The following is an 18,756-nucleotide window of genomic DNA, read 5'->3' as shown; positions in this document are numbered from 1 at the left end:
TAACTAAGTTGACATGTCTCCAACTAACTTATCATTACTGTTCAAATGACTCTTCCTAACAGAATGAAAAACAGAAAAATTTTTAAAAAAAAAAGAAAATTAAAAAGAGGGATGGATAGATGGAGAAACCACTTGTCCTAATTTCCCAGTCCTGATGCCTGGACTTTAATATTCCGTTTCCAATTTGGTCTAAGATGCAAATGTTCAAATGGATTCACACAGAATAGACTTAAAATAAGGGAAAATTATTTTCCCATCCCTTGTGCATTTTAGTTGTACTCCAATGTCATGTATTCCTACCACACACCTCAGTTTACATATTTCAACAGATTGATATTCCTTTGTGAAAAAGAAAAAAAAAACAAACAGAAATAAATAATAGGACCAGAAAGAATTCTACATATAAATATCAAAGACATATGCAAAGACAGCTTTCCCCTTTCATCTCGTCCTTCTCATAAGCTACAAATTTTTTTTGTCACTTGTTACCAAATATAGGAAACTAACAATAACATTAGTATGCTTTCAACCACTAAATCTGCAAAGGTCAGCTACTAAAGAATCTGCCCATCTGTTGTGCTGATTGAACAGTGAAGAGGTTGGAAATTATTCACTGGTTTACCCACTGAAGCTATTCTAAGAAAAATTTTGTGCATGTAAGATATTCTGAGAATGCAATATCAGTTCTACTCTTATGTTGATGTTTATCTTGGAACAGAATTTTTTGGGATTTTCACTTTGCTAATATTTTTATTATAGTCATCTTACAAATTAAAAAACACTTAAATGACAACAAAAATGTTAAGATAATTACACAGGCCTAATAAATAAATGTTGAATACAGAAGACAAGTAATCTATGGTTATACTGAAACACTATTTTTTTTAAAAAAAGAAACACTATTTGCCTGATTTTCTATACAATTTTTTTTTACTAAAACTGTCTTTAAATATATTTAACATGTCCTGAAAAAGTTAATGTCACTTCTTACATGATTCTCTTTACTCTCGGGTTGTAAACTATGCACTCAGAAGTAATCTGAGCTTATTACATAATCATCACTAGTCTTTTTTCATGTGTTAAGACTGTATTTTTAAATATCAAGTTAATATAATTATATAAAATTAAGAATATTACATACAGGAAGCTTAACGATAAGATTTGCAAACATTTTTCTTATATTGATGTTTTTGTGGGTGGGGAGATTAAATATGCCATACTTAAAAGCCTACTGACTTAAGTCAATATGTTTTACATTTAAAAGAACACTGACTGGAGAAGCTAAGTACCAGTGTACCTTTGCTGCATAATCTTCTTGTGTTAGAGCAAAGTAAACCTCCTCTTGTTAACTGTTCAGTGACTTGGGAGTGCCTCATTTTGTCCCAGCATAGAACCTGAACTGAGAGTGATGGCCCCAGGCCCACTCCTGTAATCAGTTGCTTCTCCTCCGTAAGATTTTTCAAATCATCCGTCTCTCACCACAAGCAATGCCATCTGACTCTCTTTTTGAGCAGGCATTCATTATTTGCAGGAATGAGGCTTCTGAATAGTTGACAAGCCTTTGCTTACTTGAATTCCTTGATCCCAAAGCCTATCATCAAATTGAATTTTCACCACCCTCCCCTGTGCTCACTTTCACATTGAAGTCACCAAAATATCAAGCATATGCTGACTTAATTTCAGATTTTGTCAGGCTCTTCATAGGACTTCAGTATTTGTTCATACTCTGCATCTGACGTTGGTGACTAAGCTGCAATTATCTTCAAAGTGGTTTTCTAGCTTTCCATCAAAATACTTCTCCTCACCTTTGACTATGTGATCAAACTAACTGCAAATTCCTTTATTCATCTCTTCCAAGACCAAGAATCTGTAAGTCATCCATCTAACTGCTTATGACCTCATTATGTTTCATTTGCTTCAGGTTTGTCAATACGGATATGACTTGATTTCTTCAGTAGATGCCAAAATGTTCAACATTCGATGGGATTTTCACATTCAAAATGCCAACATCAAAAGTAAAGTTAGCAGACAAGCTAGGAAAAGGCAGCATAAGACACTGAGTATAGCGGATTTAACATGAATTACATAGATTCAAAACCTGTCTCTTGATACTAAATAACTGTGTGACTCCAGATAAGTCAGCTGACCTCTCTGAGTCTCAAGACAATTCTCTAGATTTCAGCTACCAAATCTAAGAGTATATGAAATCTGTATTTGTGGACAGAGCCCTCGAATAGAGCTCTTAAGCCCAATAAAACCACATTTCATTCACATAGACCATTTAGGAACTACATGATTCTTTTCTTATCAGCTCTGCTCCCTTTTCTGATGCCTTGCCACTGTGACTGGAGAAGGAGAAGGGGTCAAAATGCTAAAAACTATTTTGCCTTTTTTCCAGTTTATGAATTGCCAAGACCAAGAAAATTCACCAACTACTGTAGTAGCCAACCTTCTGGTAACAAGTCTCACTATATTTAGCTAGGCTATTTCTTGAACAAGAGATGTATGATTTCCTATTGCGCCTTTACTCAGAGCCTTTCCAGAGTTTATAATACACAGTAAGAAACTACTGTAATGATTATTTCAAAATTTTTAACATCTATGTTCAAAGTATTATGCTAAGACAGAACAGCCTCCTCCCTCAAGGAGCTCACATTCTACTGGGAGAATGCAGCATATACACAGGTAAAGACAGTACAAATAATATTACTGGAGAGGTGAAAAGAACATTGAGTGTGGAGTCAAAGGACCTTGGTTCAAATCCTAATGTATAATATTGAGCTAGTCAATTCAAATTTCTAGTCCGGTAGTTCCTAATCTATAAAACTGGGGATTCAGTATCATCCTTAAAGCACCTTTTTAACCCGCAATTCTTTGAAGCCTATTCATATACATTTCAGGTTAAACGGGATTCTATAAGAACTTATTTGGAACATTATTTTCTAAGGGAAAATGGTGTCTTACTTACCAACTGACTTACAGGTAAACATTTGGAATATAATCTCTTTCCAAGTTGAATGCTGGCTAAAAAATAACTACTTTACTTGGGGAGTTCTATAACTATTTGGTAAAACTGAAACATAAGACGGTGAGAGTCACTCACTCCCTGAATCATACCAACTTGAATGAAACTAAATCTCGAGAAACTCACAAATTGTGTCTATACCAACTATATATTTTTTTAGATCCACAAAGTCAATCACACACCTAATTATGGAAATCATTTTGAATGCTGAAAGAGAAATCTCCAACAGAATTAAATGGCAGCATTTTGACATACATTCCATGGGTTAAGCAGCATTTATTAAGCTCTTAGTATCAGGCACCCTGCTAAGTGGGATTACAAAGACAGGAAAAAGACAGTCCCTGCTCTCAAGCAGATCAGTCTAACGGAGAAACAACATGCAAACAACTAGACATATACATAAGTAGTCTTACTACTTACAAACAAGATATATACGCAAAATAATTCAGAGAGAGCTAGAACTAGCATTAAGGGAGATAGGGAAAAGCTTTCTTACAGAAGATGAGACCTGAGAAGCTGAGATGACAATTCACCAAAGCATCATTTTAACTCTGAATACCCCTCAAAACAAAGTAATAACATATATCTTGCTAACAGCATGCTGCTAACTGCAATCTTAGATATACATTATACAAAGACCACACACTAAATAATTATGTGTCTAGATACATGTACCATTTTCTAGAAGTCAAGGTATCTCGTTTGCATGCCTTCAATTACTCAAAGAAGACAGAAACTGCAAGAAATACAAACTGACCTTCATGAGATGCTGATTTATCCACTTGGTGAAAGTTTTCTTTTGAACTTTGTCCCGTTCATCTAAAAAAAAAAAGGTAGAGTTGTGACTACTAATAAACACATAACTACTTGAAAGTTTATAATAATATGTAGAAATAATCCAACTGTATTTCTTCGCATACTGAGTCTATGTGAGTCTATGCATACACAAAAATGGTGGTTCAAAGGATGCTGTTTATCACATTAAGAGCCATAACCAAAATTTTTTCAACTGGGTCAAACACAGTTGATATAGCAGGGAGGTAGTTGCACAGAGAACAGTCGTAACAGGAGAGGTGGTGGCCCATTTCCCAGATAATCCAAATCTGGCCCATGCTCATATGGGGAGTGAAGGTTATACTTACTACCTCCAAAGTGTCAAATAAAGGAAGCTGAAGTAGCAAATCAGTTATAAGATACTGTCAGCTCCATCCCCACCTATTCTTCCCTGAGGCTCCATAGCAAAGGTCACTTTGCCACTGACACCCACACACGGTGCTCTAAATACCACCAAGAATTATGCAAGAGCCTTGGTTTTTCAGAGGATCACAAATCAATCTCTCTCTCTCTCTCTCTCTCTCTCTCTCTCTCTCTCTCTCTCTCTCTCTCTCTCTCCACCTCCTCCCTCTTTTTCTCTCTTCTCTCTCTCCAGTCTCCCTCTCTCCCACCCCCCCCACTTCCCTCTATAGAGAAACAATCACTTTCTATAATCTCCACCACTCTTCAATTCTACATCCAGACTGAATCCTTTTCAAAGCCTTTCAATAATTGTATCTTATTCAAAAGCCTGCCCAATAAAAAGAGAATAGTCATAAAACTTTTCCAAAGGACTCAAGACGGAAAATGCCATCCACATCCAGAGAAAGAACTGTAGAGTCAAAATGCAGAGTGAAGCAGACTCTTTTCTCTTTTGCTTTGTTTTCTTTCTCCCATTGGTTTCTCCCATTTGTTATAATTCTTCTATGCAACATGACTAATGTGAAAATGTATTTAACAGGAATGTATGTGAAGAGTGCATATCAGACTGCATGCCATCTTGGGGAAGGAGGGGGAGAAAATTTAACACTTATGGAAATGAATGTTGAAAACTGAAAATAAATTAAATATTTTTTAAAAGAGAATGGTCACCAATAGCCAAATATAAATAAAACCAAAATTTTAGTGTAATAGTACTACAGTCTTTTCTTCTCCCTTGGAATCTCTTCCCATGAAATTTATCACTCTTCAATGAAGCTGAAGGCATTCATCTCCCTTCTAACATATAGAATATTATAGGCATCAGGAACACATAAATGAAGAATTTTCACCTACCAATGCAGGTTGGCACCTTATCTACATTTTATAATCTTAGATAATTACCTAGGGAAATGAGAAGTTAAGTGATATGCCCAAGGTCCCACAGCCAGTATGTTATCAGAGGTGGGATTCTCACTGAAATTACGATCACAGAAACCCAGCCCAGAAGAGTGTCTTGCAGACAATCCCCCTCACGGAAGATAAAATTCAACACCCCTTTTACAAAGAGTTGTCTGTAGATACACAGCCTCAGTCTCAACAAACTTAAAAGTCAATTTAAAGCCCCTCAAGTTACATACATATAACATACATAAACACACACTATTCCTTATAATTATTATTTCCTAATATGGTGATGTAATTGATACATGATCCCAATGATAAAATTATAGAGTAGTCCGTCCTTTGCCTGTGACTTTACACTGTCAAGTACACTGATATCACTTAACATTTACTGAACATCAACACCTAAGAGGTCTTAAGAAAAACAGTCACCCTCAGAATAGTAACATCTCTAGTTTTCACATCTTAAAGCTATATAACATTAACGAAAATGCTTTTTCCTAATGCCTATATCTCGTATTTGCTGCCTCCAAAGTGTTAAGGGAAGCTGAAGTATCAAATCAGTTATAAAACAAGTACTGTCAGCTCCACCACTGCCCACTCTTGCCTGAGGCTCCATTGCAAAAGGTCACTTTGCCACTGACACCCACAAGGTACTATAGACATCACAAGGAATTATGCAAGAGCCCTGGTTTTTCATGGGATTACAGACCAACTGAGTTCTATTACCATCCTTCCTGCATTCATCTCACTCTCTCCAGTTCTCAAACCATGACATGATCAAACAACATGGGCTTAACAGTCAGCACTCTTAAAAAAAACTGCTAGCAAGCTCCAAAATGTCCTGGTTTAACTGCTGTTGGACTGATTAATGCTAGAGGAAGACAGCACAGCAGCATCCCGGGGGAGATTCTTTTAGACCCTAGAAGATAAAACTTTTCATGACTTTGGAAAAAGGACAGATGGGAACACTACATCCTAGATATGTACTAGCTTAGCAGACAAGAAAGGCAAGAATATCAAGAGTCACTTTTGATTTGTATAAGCTGAATCCCAAAAGATCTCTGATGCTTAAATGCGAAGGCCATCATGGATCTGGTGCCGTCTGATCTCCTATGTGCAGGAGCCACAGTTGTGTGGAGCCAACTCCTGTGATTAATATTCTATGCTGTCCAAATCACTGGGCCATTTTTTATCTAAAGTGAATATAATATTCTACATATAGTCAATGATAATGCTGCTCCTTCTCAGAAACCAAACACCAAAAGATGGCTCTTGAAGGGTGACAATGACTGGCATTAATGGAAATCTAAGCAGCCCATTTTTTTAGATATTAGTTTTTTGTTTCTCATGCTTCTCAACTTTTCATATTAAACCAATATCTTTCAAGTAGCAAGTCATCAAAAACCGTATAATAATTTGGGTTTATAGTACAGTTTAGACTCCAACTTGTAAGAGTTTTTCTGTCTGCTTTTATAGTTTTTCTGGCCTAGAAAATCATAATCTGTATCAATTGCAGACATTCCTGCTTCACTACAAACATTTCTTTAGTTCTGTTCAATTGAAGTTATCTGAGAACTTTACAAATGCTTCATAACTTATTTTACCAATGTAACCCCAGCTCCAACTCAAGCAGAACAGGGGAAGGATATCCTTGTTCCTGAGGATGAGAGAGGCTCCAAGGAGAATGCGGATTAAAAGTTCAAGAAGGTATCAACAGTCAGCTTCATCTTTCTAAAAATCACTAATGTTGAGTTCTTCATTGGGTCAACCTCAGGAACTCTTGTAAAATTGGCCTCTATGCCGGGTGACACACATTTCTGAAAGCCTCTACTCCAAACTGCTGCTAGTCATCACAAGGTTGGGGGCGGGGAGGAGTCCTTTAAATGAAGGAAATGCTTGTTTTCCTTACCCATAAAATAAGGAAGTTAGACTAGAGGATGTCTTTGGTCTTTTCTAGCTCTCGTGTTCTATGGTTTCCTATAAATTAACTCAACTCTAAACTGAACTTTAAGTAGAGTTCAGGACCCAGGAAAGAACAGTTTTATTTGCTTTACTTTTTGTATTAGAAGCTTAAATGTTAGAATTTCTCATTACTCAGATGAAATCAAATTTGGGGGGGTGGACCTAAGGAATATACCTAGAAAATATTTTTAGGTTCATAGGATTTAAAAGTTGGAAAAGTCCTTAAAGATCTTCTATTCCAGATGTTTCCAGACTTTTTTCTGAAGCCTTTGCTCCAAAGTATTAAGCTCAGTGATGGGGGCAGGGAAGGGAAAGGCTGAGAATGCTAGTCACTGGCCTAAGCAAAGGAAGAGTGACCAGCAATAACAAAAATAACAATAACACGTTTACAGCACTTTAAAGTTTCAAATTCATTGCTTTAAGTTAAAGGAGCTAGATGGTACAGTAGCTAGAGCACTGTGCCTGGAATTAGGAAGGCCTTAATTCAAATCTACCCTCACACACTAGGTTTGTGAACTTAGTCAAGTATCTTAACTTCTATTTCCTCAACTGTAAAATGAAAATAATAATGGCCCCTACCTCACAGAGCTGCTAGGAGGAATCAAATGATATTTGTAAAACATTAAGCATAGTACCTGGCATACATTAGGTGCCTAATAAATGCTTGTTGCTTTCCCCCTCTGGTACCTTTAAAAAATAACACTGCGAGGGAAATTATGCAACATGATCATTCCCATTTTAAAGTTATAGAGAGACTTCAAGAAGGGCAGCTAGGTGGCGCAGTGGAGTGGACAGAGCACTGAACTGAAGTCGAGGATATCTCAGTTCAAATCTGGCCTCAGACACTAGCCAGTTTTGTAACCCTAGACAAGTCTCTTAACCTCTGTTTGCCTCTGTTTCCTCATCTGTAAAATGGGCTTGACAATAGCACCTACCTCTCCCAGGGTTCTTGTGAGGATCAAATGAGATGATATTTGTAAAGTGCTTAACACAACGCCTCGTATATATTAATAATTATATAAATGTTAGTAAAGACTTTTGCCCAAGCTCACAAAAATAGGAAGAAATCATAAAGCCTGGACTTGAATGTGGGTCTCTTAATTCCAGGAGGTGTTGGGTTTTGTTTTGTTTTTCATTTTTTGTTTGGTTCTGGGTTTTGGGGCGGGGTTTGTGTGTGTGTGTATGTCCTCCACTTAAGATGTGGAGAAACAGAATGGCAGAGAAATTCAGCACAAGCCTTGCTGTTGGAATTCCCTGTTAGAAGGGAAACATGGCGGCAGAACAGAGCACGTATGTAGAAGAATGTGCATTCTCGAGCGGATCCACGAGCTTGAAGATCAACCTGGTAGCATTTGAAGGTTGAACAGAAGCTTGCCATCAACTTGGGTGAGGGGAGAACCTTGTTTCCGTCTAACTTCATTTTACAGATGAGGAAACTGAGTAAAGGGGGGAGGCGCTAAACAATTTGCCCAAGTAAGTAGCATGGCCAAGACTTGAACGCAGGTTCTCAAGGGACCTACTCAGTCCACTCTCACATCCTGCCTCACCACTTGGAAAAAGGTTCAGCATTTCTTTTCTAGGGCTCTAAAACCTAGACATATGATGTACAAAATCAATATTAACTTGCAAGGATTAGGATTTATTCCCTTCTATTATAATTTTCAATTTAAAGGAGATGTGAAATTTACACGGAAATACACTAAAATGTATTATGACCTTAAAACTTTATCATCCAGGAGGAAGGGATTTCTATACATGTACTATATTCAGTAAAAAAAAAAAAAGATTAAAACTTTTTTTTCCAATTCATCTAAATCTAAGGGAAAAAACGATTACTGAGTTCATCTTTTCTAACATACTTGGGTATATTATTAATTGGACATTATCAATTGGAAGCTGAATGTTGAAAAAGATCTTTAATCAAATACCATTAAGTGCCTATTGTACATAGAAAGTCTTCTAGGGTAGAAAGGCTCTAGGGTAGAAACCAAATGCCCTCAGAAAGGCTAACAGTTTTATGGAGAAAAAAGTGGAAAGGGGAGAGAAACTGAAATAGGAGAGAGGATGGAGCAGGGAAAGAGAGAAGGATTTTGGAAGTTACACTATAGAAAGGAAAAGCATATGAAATTAAAATTCAGAATAATTACCTGAAATTTTTAAGCCAATAACCGAATGCTATTATGTAAGATATTAGGGCTAGGTAATCAGATTATTATCCCAACTATCTCATCAACATACCTAAATTTGTTATTGTGCAGTTGTGTCCAACTTTTCATGAACCCATGGACCATAATGTTCGTGGGATTTTCTTCGCAAAGATACTGGGAGTGGTTTGCCATTTCCATCTCCAGTGGCTTAAGGCAGAGGTTAAGTGACTTTCCTAGGGTTACATAACTAGTAAGTGTCTGAGGCAGGATTTGAACTTGCAAAGATGAGTCTTCCTGACTCCAGGCCCAGCACTCTATTCGCGGAGCCATCTCATTTACCCTATACTAAACTTGCAGAATGATTTGCATTTGGATTTTACAAATCGACAGAAAGGGCAACTAGGTGGTGAAGTGGATTAGAGTGTTGGGCCTGGATTCAGGAAAACTCACTTTCCTGAGTTTAAATCTGGAGTCAGACACTTACTAGTTGAATGACCCTGGGCAAGTCACTTAACCTTGTTTGCCTAAGTTTCCTCATCTATAAAATAAGCTGGAGAAGGAAACAGCAAACCACTTAAGTATCTCTGAAAAGAAAACCCCAAATGTGGTCAAAAAGAGTAGGACAGGACTGAAAAACAACTGAACACCACAATACATAAAAATAACATAATCTAAAAAGGAAGAAAAATACATTATGCTTATCATATGGGCTTTGTCTTTCCTTTTCTAAGTATACAAAATGAACGTGTACAAGATGTCAGCAGTATGTTACCACTGATGGGGTACAGGCCCAGAAACCTTTTCTTCCTAACTCCCAAAAAAAGCCAGTTTGTCTTTAGACTCTTCCCTGCTTGATTCGGTTTTAGCCTGAGGCTATAGCCTCGCATTCTTCTTAGGCCCAAATCTCTCCCTCTATTGTTACTTTAGACATGCATGCCTTCAGTTACTTCCCAACCTTGATATTCCTTCAGGAACTTCCTGCCCTTGATCCCATTCTCTTGGATCCTGGACTCTGGCTCCACCTTATCTTCCTTAGACTTCCCCTCAGGACCATCCCAAAAGCCCCCCACCAGTCACCCCAGACAACCCCTCAATCTTTCCCATAATCTTTTATGTATTTAAATCCCATCCTGCCTTCACAAGGCGCTCAGATTCTTTAGGAGTCTAGCCTATGGCGGGGCTGCTGGAGGATCTGGCCACTGTAACTGTTCCCTAATAAACTTTGTCTTTTTCTTTGGCTAAGAAGGCTTGAGTCGAATTCTTTCGGCAGGACCCGGTGCGTCGATATTTTGGGGTGTCGAGCACCTCTCCACCTTTCACCTCTTCACCACTAGGCTGTCAGAATTCTGAATTACAGAGATAATATAAAATGTAATTTTATTGGAATTTATATATGGAATCAGTATGAAGGAGTAAAGAACTCTATGCACCATTCTACTTTTAATTATTTCCTGTCTAGGTATGAATAGCAAGAAAACAATATGACCTATGAAAAATAACCAATCATGTAAATAAAATTAAAAATAAAACATCACGTTTCTATTATATTGGTGGTAGAAACCTGTGCAAAATTAAGATAATAACATGCAGCTAATCTAATGCTGCATCTGATCACTATGAGTTATAACGAAGGCATAAAATTATAACTCAAATTATGTATACTGTATATACATATATATACTTACCTAGAACTCCTTGAAAGCAGGAACAGTTTCATTTTCTCCTTTATCTCCCAAGCACGTAGGATAGTGTATAGCACATAGTATGTGCTTAACAGACACTTTATATAGCCCATTATAAATTAATAAAACATGTCATTCAAAACTTCTAATGTTAGTGCTTTACAGCAGTTAGCAAGAATCCTAACTTCCATAAAAATTTTTTTATAATTTATTCATAAAACTTACTAAGCCTAACTGGTGAGAATTCATTTGGAAGTAAAGGACCTTTTACAAAGAACTCCCATATCATCTTACACCAAACTGGAAGGGTTAATATGAATTTCAGTGTTCCAGGCTTACTACTGGAAAGTAATGAAAGTCTTGGGGAAAAAAAGTTTTAAGATCTGTCACTTTTTTAAACTGGTTCCACAAAAAGGGAGTAGTCCAGATTACACCATCTAATTTTCCAATCTGTACTTGCATAATGGTCCTTTCTGTTAGTTTAGACAGTGATGTCTGCCACCAAGGTTATATTTTGGGCAATGCTACCATGACAACAATGAGGGAAGGAGTTCCTATACTTTCACAGAGTCTACAGGTTTTACTAACAAATCAGTTTTCAGGGAGTACAGTTTAGTAATACATTTCTATATAAAATATCTGATTTAAAGAACAAACCAATCATCATTATAACAATGACAACATAACTTTCCAAATCAATGATTAATAAATTTCCAAATGTAGTTTAAAAAAAAGATGTATTATAGTAGGAAGAGAAGCAATTTATAAAGCATTTTATTAATTAATACTTAAAGAAAAAGGAAAAAAATCAAGGAAATAAATGTCTGTGCAAAGCATTACTGATCATTGAAAACTACACTGGTTTATCTTCAGTACAAAATCCAATCAAACTTAAGTGCTTTTAATACCACAAGAAAAAAATTCTTGAAATATTAAAACAGAAAAATAAAATGCAGCTTCTCCAGAGAGCCTTGAAAAAGTTGCAGTGCTAGACTGTCTGGTATTCTGAAAGGTGCCCTATCGTCTGCAAATTCCACTGGACAAACAAACACACACACTACAATTTATCCAATCCTAAAAACATGGGAGGTTGTATACACATCACGCTACTGACCCATACAGCACATCTGTTCCACCAGCTTTGCATTCCACTCTCGATCATTTTTAATTAGCTGCCCCATCATTCTTCAGGGAAGTTGGCTGACAGGTTGTCCTTCACTCCTGACATCCAAACTTAAGGTATTACTTACTATACACAAGGTTACTTTCTTGCAGAAGGCAAGCACTGAGCAGACACTCCTCCTGGCTGGCGAAGAGAAAGAAGTAACTCCCCCTTTTAAATAAACATGAAGCTTTGCTCTATCTCCTCTGCTTTTCCAGCAAGCAGAGGTATGATTTATAATTAAAGAATGTGACTAAACCACATTTCTTCTTGTAATCTTAAATGTGTGCATATAAATGGGAATGCTCTTCTTTTAAAAAGAAGTTTTATGCTATTCAGAAACCTCCAGTATGTATAGGCAGAGCTCCTTCCTTACTAACAGACCAACAAAACAAATTACATTCCACCGTGTAAGTAGTTCATCTTTTTTTTCCCCCTCTCTTCTAACACCCCAGGCAAAAATTCTCTGGAATAAAATAGTCGGGATCCACCCAACTGGTTTAACCCAAGCCTATTGAGTCTGAAATCAATGAAAGTAAAGTGAAAGAGATTATTGTGCAGGTAGGACACATCTCATTCATATCTAGCAATCTTTATGGAGCAACCGAACTTGCTCCCTATGCACACGAACAGGTGGAAAGGAAGGCAGTGATTAGGAGTCTCTGGCTGGTTTCCCATTCTCTTCCACAAACCTGGCAGGAGGGAGAGGGTGAGATTGCTGAGAGATAAATGACCCTGATCACCCAATTCACAAAAGGGGTGTGACTTTAATTGTGTAGAAGTATTTTCTCTTATGGAAGTGTACAAACAAAAACCTCTCATGTAAGGGTACAAAGTTAACAAGTTACTTAGGTGCAAAAATACATACTCCTTTATCTCTCTTACCCTTGCCAACAGAGCCACCATCTCCAAATGCAGATGCCAGGGAGTGTCACTAACATTCACAGCTAGACAACAGAGTAGATTGGGTGCTGGTTCTAGAGTCCGGAAGACCTAAGTACAAATCTAGCCACAGGCACTTACCAGCTCTGCAACTGTGGATAAGTCATTTGGCCTTTGTGGGCCTCAGTCTTCTCAAAAGTAAAATGGGGGTAAATCATAGCACCTACCTCCCAGGGTTGTGAGGATCAAATGATATAATTGTAAAGTGTTTAGTACAATGCCTTGCACACTGTAGGCATTACATAAATATCTATTGTTAATTTTTATTAGTCATGATAAAAAGCACTACACTTGAAGTAAGAGAACCTGAATTTAAATTACGTTCTGCTGCTTATTACCTCTATTTTTCTTGGACAAGTCACTTAACTCCTTCGGGTTTCAGTTTCTTTATCCATAAAATGAGACTTGGAGACAGTGACTTAGATTCTGTCACTTATGAGTTATGTAACTTTGATCAAGTAACTTCTTTTCTCTGAGACTCAGTTTCTTCATCAGTATATGGAAGTCTTAGACTCAATAAATAATCTCTAAGGTCATTTCCAGCCCTAAATCCTATTAATTTTTAATGTATTTTCCCACAGAACCAAAGTAAGCAAAAATAGTTAGATGTAGTTGAAATTGCCAATAATTGAAATAGTGTTATTAGTATCATACTTCATTAAATATTTTTATGTGACTGTTGTTGTTTCTTAAGTGACTGCCATGTTTGGACTGGCCTAATCACTATTGATAACATTGATTCTAAGGTAAACCTACCCTTAGTTGCAAACCCATCACTTACCCACACCTTTGTACCTATTTATCAGCTTTGGTCTTCCCATCACACTGCTTCATGAATGAAGCTTTTCCTGAATCCCTACCTGCTGGAGCTGGTCTCCTCAGATTACCTTGTATTGACTCTTGCATATGTTTTGTATACAGTTTTCCCCTACGGAATGTAACATCCTTCGGGGAGGACTTTCATGTCTCTACTCCCTGTGCCTAGCGAGCACTTGGAACTTAATGAATGCTCATCTGCATAGAAAGCTAGGAAACTAAACCAAGTATTAAGTGAGCCCTAATAGCAATGATCTCAAATAAAAGAGAAATGCCATGGAGATTTTTTTTTGCAATGTAACCCACATGTTTAAAGTCATATATTTTTTAGAATATCAAAATATAAAAACATTTTGCCAATCTCCCAGCATCCAATATCTAAGCATAAGACAGATGTGCAACTGCAGGTGTCTTAGAAAGAAGCAAGCTCTCCTCAAAATGCTATTGTGGATGCTATAACTAAGGCTTTGATGCTCTGGACCTATGACCAAAAGAAGTGGAGAAGCAGCAGAAAAGGCACTTTCAAGGAAGAGAAGTCAAGGGAAAACTGTTCCTTTGCTTCATTAGAACCATCCGTGGTAGAGCAAACATTCTCATGCAACACTTTGTCCCACATTCTCCCACACTCCAAAGCTAGCCAGCAAAAGAAAGTAAACAAATAGGCTTGCCTGAGGACAACAGGTGTGGCTGCCGGGTGAAAGGCAACAACACAGAAGAAAACCATTTCCATTTATTTTCAAGGAGCCGGGAAGTAGCAAAAAAGAAATCATTCTAAGGGGCAGAATGATAGAATTTAAAGCCATAGTAATGTTCCACCAGTGGCCACAAACTACTGTGCAGTCTACATTTACAAATCTTTTTTTACATTTATCATTAACACCATGGATCTTACTGGATTCTACTGAAGAGTTCTAATGCTTTTCCTTTGCATTCGAAAATAACCATATTGGATCATAGATTTTAAACTGGAAGAGACCTTTAGAAGCATTCAAGTCCAATCACTCTCATTTTACAGATGAAGAAACTGAAAGATTAAATGACTTGCCCAAGGTGACAGAAAGGGTGTCACACAGCTGGTTGTCTTACCTCAAAACCCAGCACTGTTTCCCCTACACCCTGCTGCCATATATAGTGGTTGTTTATAATCTTTAAATTATTCATCTATATCCAAAGCATATGTTATACCTCCTCCAGGTTTATTCAATGAATCCTATGAATTAAATCAAAACAGTTCAATTATTTATTGCTATGTCTTATCAGCCAGATACTACAATAGCCTTCAAGAGACACAGTCTTTCTTGATGCCAGAAGCACAAACTCCGTTATCAAAGAAATGAGTTCTTTTCTTCAGGCTAAGTATGACTAGGTGAAATTTCAGGTCAGCATCAGTCTAAGGTAAATGATGGATATCCTACCAAAGGTGAGACATGCCCATTTACTTTTGGAGACAGAAGGAAGCTCTATTACAGATCTCTATCAGATGCAGCCACCCTCTCTCCATTCTATGAGATTTCATGATGCTGAGCTACTCAATAGAAATGCAATGTTCCTAAAATATGAATCCTCATAACATTTCTGAGCACTCACAAGCGAAAAATGTTTTTGACAACAATTATGTACAATTTAATTCATTACTTCAAGTAAAATTAATTTTCCATAATAGCTTAGTCACCTGAACATTTACCAAAAAAAAAATCAGGTCTATGGAATGCAATGAGATGACATAACAATAAACACTATTCTTTCTCTAGGTTGGACTTTGGCATTGGCAGGTTCTCTCTTGGCATTGGCAGGTTCTCCTAACACTTGATGCTGCAAGGAAACAGTTTATGACCTATATTGAGAAAGGCAGTTATTTACTTCCAGGGCTCAGATTTTATATCCCTTCAACACAAAATTTCCACTTCATTAAGCATTATGAGCCAATGTGGTACAGTGGAAAGGGTGGACTTAGAGTAATAGGTCCTGAATTCTAATGCTGACTGAGTCATTTACTACCTGTGTAACCCTGGGCTAATTATTGCCTCTCTGGGTGTTATTTCCTCATCCTTAAAATGGTAGCACCTACTTTACAGGTTGTTGTGAGGACCTAATGAGATAATTTATATAAAGTACTTCGCAAATTTCAAAATTTATAAATTTTATAAAATGTTAAGTATTTTGTTATTGTTATAATTATTTGTAAAATGAGGAAGTTTGGATTAAAGGATCTCTAAAAGTCCCTCCCACTTCTAAACTACTGCTCATTTAGAGCAGGAGTTCTTAACTGGAGGTCCAAAGTAAATTTCAGAGTTTAAGAACGTGGATTTAAAAAAAAATCTATTTCAACATAATCAGTTTCCTTTGTATTTTATTTTGCGCATTTAAAAACTTATTCTGAGAAGGGTTCTACAGGCTTTGTGCAATTGCCAAAAGGATCCATGATACAGAAAGGTTAAAAATACCTGCATTTCAGCAAAACAGACTAGAATGGTCTCTTTCTAAAAGCTTCACCTATTGATGCATGCCCTTTGTTGGTGGGAACTGTTTATAGGAGCCTTTTATTTTTTTAAGCACTGCCTTGTCTTTTCATGCCCTCTTTCATTTAAGAGCTTTTAAATGTATTAGGTTTGTTTCACTACTACACTTTGTCATTGTTCAGTATTTTCAGTTGTGTCCAGCTCTCCTTGCCCCATTTGTGGTTTTCTTGGCAAAGATACTAGAGTAGTTTGCCATTTCCTTCTCCATCTCATTTTAGAAATGAGGACTCTGAGGCAAACAGGGTTAAATAACTTGCCCAGGGTCACACAACTAGCAAGTGTCTGAGGCTGGATTTGAACTCAGGTCTTCCTGACTCCAGGGCTACAGCTCTATCCACCTAGCTGCTTCTATGCTACAGATTCATAATTTGTAGCAGCAAAACAACCCATATCATCCCTTAAATTAAGGAAGAGTGAAAAAAGGCAAACGATAGCTATGTGTCTGGAAACACATTTTCTCTTTGTAAAATTTGTTTTATACTGTTAAACAATGTTAGCGTCATAGAGCCGTACCTTAGTCATCATCCACTCCAACCTCCCCATATTGCAGATGAGGAAAATGAGATGCAGAAAAGTGAAGTGCTTTTGCCAAGGTTACACAGTAACCTTGTGTTTCCTTAATTCCTTTAGATATTGAATCCCTTTGTTAGGAGTGAGATATGGGAAGGGCTCTCATATGGGCTGTGATAGGATTGGGGGTCAGCTCAGGAGTATGGGGCCACAGGGCATATAGGAAATGTTGGTGGTTTACTTACTGAAGTAATTACCCACACTAAGCAAAAATTGTATTTTAATTGTATTCTTAATGTGTTAAAGGTAAACTAGTTAAGAAACTAATCCAGTCTGAATAGTTGATTAGGTCCTTAGAGATCCCCACCCTTTTATTCCTGGTGCTGACTCATTATTTGACTAGCCTACTTGTATTATAGGAATGGAAATTTGTTCTGAAAATGAATCATGTCTATGATTTCCACTCACTTGAGAAGGTGGGGCCTCTCAAATAGGAAAAATAGTGTTAAACAGAAGTAGAACACATTTCTTTAAAGAGAAGTTGGTGAGGATACTATTGCACCCCACTTTATGAATTAAACATGTTTAAAGTGTGGCCATCAACCCAACTGTAATTGCTTATAAGTCCTATAGCAAATTCATAGTATCAGCCTAAAACCATTCAGAAAAGTTCTCATAATCATAGTGAGCTGAGTCCTAAGTAAAAGGAAGCATACCTGTGACACTTAGTCATTCTGTAACCTAGGGAATGTAGCAAAGCACTAGGTGAAGTGAAGGACTCTTAACTTCTTATCCCAACTCTGGGTTGACTTGCATTAACTGCTCTGTGCCTAGTGTTAGCCTTAAATAGGGAGATTTTTCCAATTTCCATTTACAGTAGAACACATTTTCCCCCTCTCCTCCCTTTTTTTTCCTACTCCCTTCCCCTCCCTTCTTTTTTCCCTCCTATTTCTGAAGAGTGGGATAGCATAGTATGGGATGGCATTGAATCTATATTTCATCAGTATGGGGAGCTCCTAAGGAGGACATTCGTGTCAATATAGATTTGCATCCTTTCTATAACTTACGAAGTTGGCTGGGGCATTGAGAAATTAAGTGCCTTGCTTGGGGGTCTTTGTTACTGTTGAGTCATTTCAGTCTGACTCTTCATAACCCCACTTGGTTGGTTTTGGTTTGGGGTTTGTTTGTTTGGTTTTTGTTTTTTTTTTTTTTGCAAAAAATACTGTAGTGGTTTGCCATTTCCTGAGGCAAACAGGGTTAAGTGACTTGCTCAGGATCACACAGTGAAGTCTCTGAGACCAGATTTGAACTCAGGAAGAAGAGACTTCCTGACTCCAGGCTTGATAGGGAACTAAACTAAATTAGAAGTTAAATAATTTCCAATAGGGAAAATATTTAATAGTTTGAGAAATTTACTATCAAAAACAACTTCCTTTCCTTTTTTTAAACTAAGTCCTACTGGTAACCTCAGAGAGATACTTCTAGCTATGAATTGAGCTGAGAGGATCCTGGGACAAATAGCATCCAAAGGAGTTTCCTGTTTTGACCTGACAAGGTCAGGTTATGTCCCCAGCTCATTTTTCCTGCCTTCAAGCAGGGAACACAGAGGATAGCACCGACTCCCTCATGTCTAAATCCCAAGGTAAGAAACATCATTAACTCATTCAAAAGGAAATGAGGAGAAAGGAACCCGGCGCCTCTGTAACTATAGGTGAGCCCTGACTTCTTGGTGTGTTCCCAATGTGCCACCCGTGAAATTAACCTCAGGAATAATGCAAATACTCTCCTTTAAAAATTTACCAGTTTAACACAAATCTTCAGTGTCAGCAAATGTCCTGATGCTAAAACTTCT

The 18,756-nt window shown here is 37.3% G+C and overlaps 1 protein-coding gene across 3 annotated transcripts in view; it reads right to left on the bottom strand.

Moving 5' to 3' along the window:
• Positions 1-18,756, bottom strand: part of DST (dystonin) — a 611,236-nt gene that overhangs the window by 325,229 nt on the left and 267,251 nt on the right. For all 3 annotated transcript variants that reach the window (XM_036768011.1, XM_036768012.1, XM_036768013.1), the window contains one exon: positions 3,783-3,844. In XM_036768011.1, the coding sequence (XP_036623906.1) occupies positions 3,783-3,844 (62 nt within the window). The remainder of the gene's footprint in view (positions 1-3,782; positions 3,845-18,756) is intronic.

Source organism: Trichosurus vulpecula, chromosome 7 (genome assembly GCF_011100635.1).
Source record: "Trichosurus vulpecula isolate mTriVul1 chromosome 7, mTriVul1.pri, whole genome shotgun sequence".
Taxonomy (NCBI): Eukaryota; Metazoa; Chordata; class Mammalia; order Diprotodontia; family Phalangeridae; genus Trichosurus; species Trichosurus vulpecula.
The sequence above is the reverse complement of the archived record's forward strand: the minus strand, read 5'-3'. Positions and strand labels throughout refer to the sequence as shown.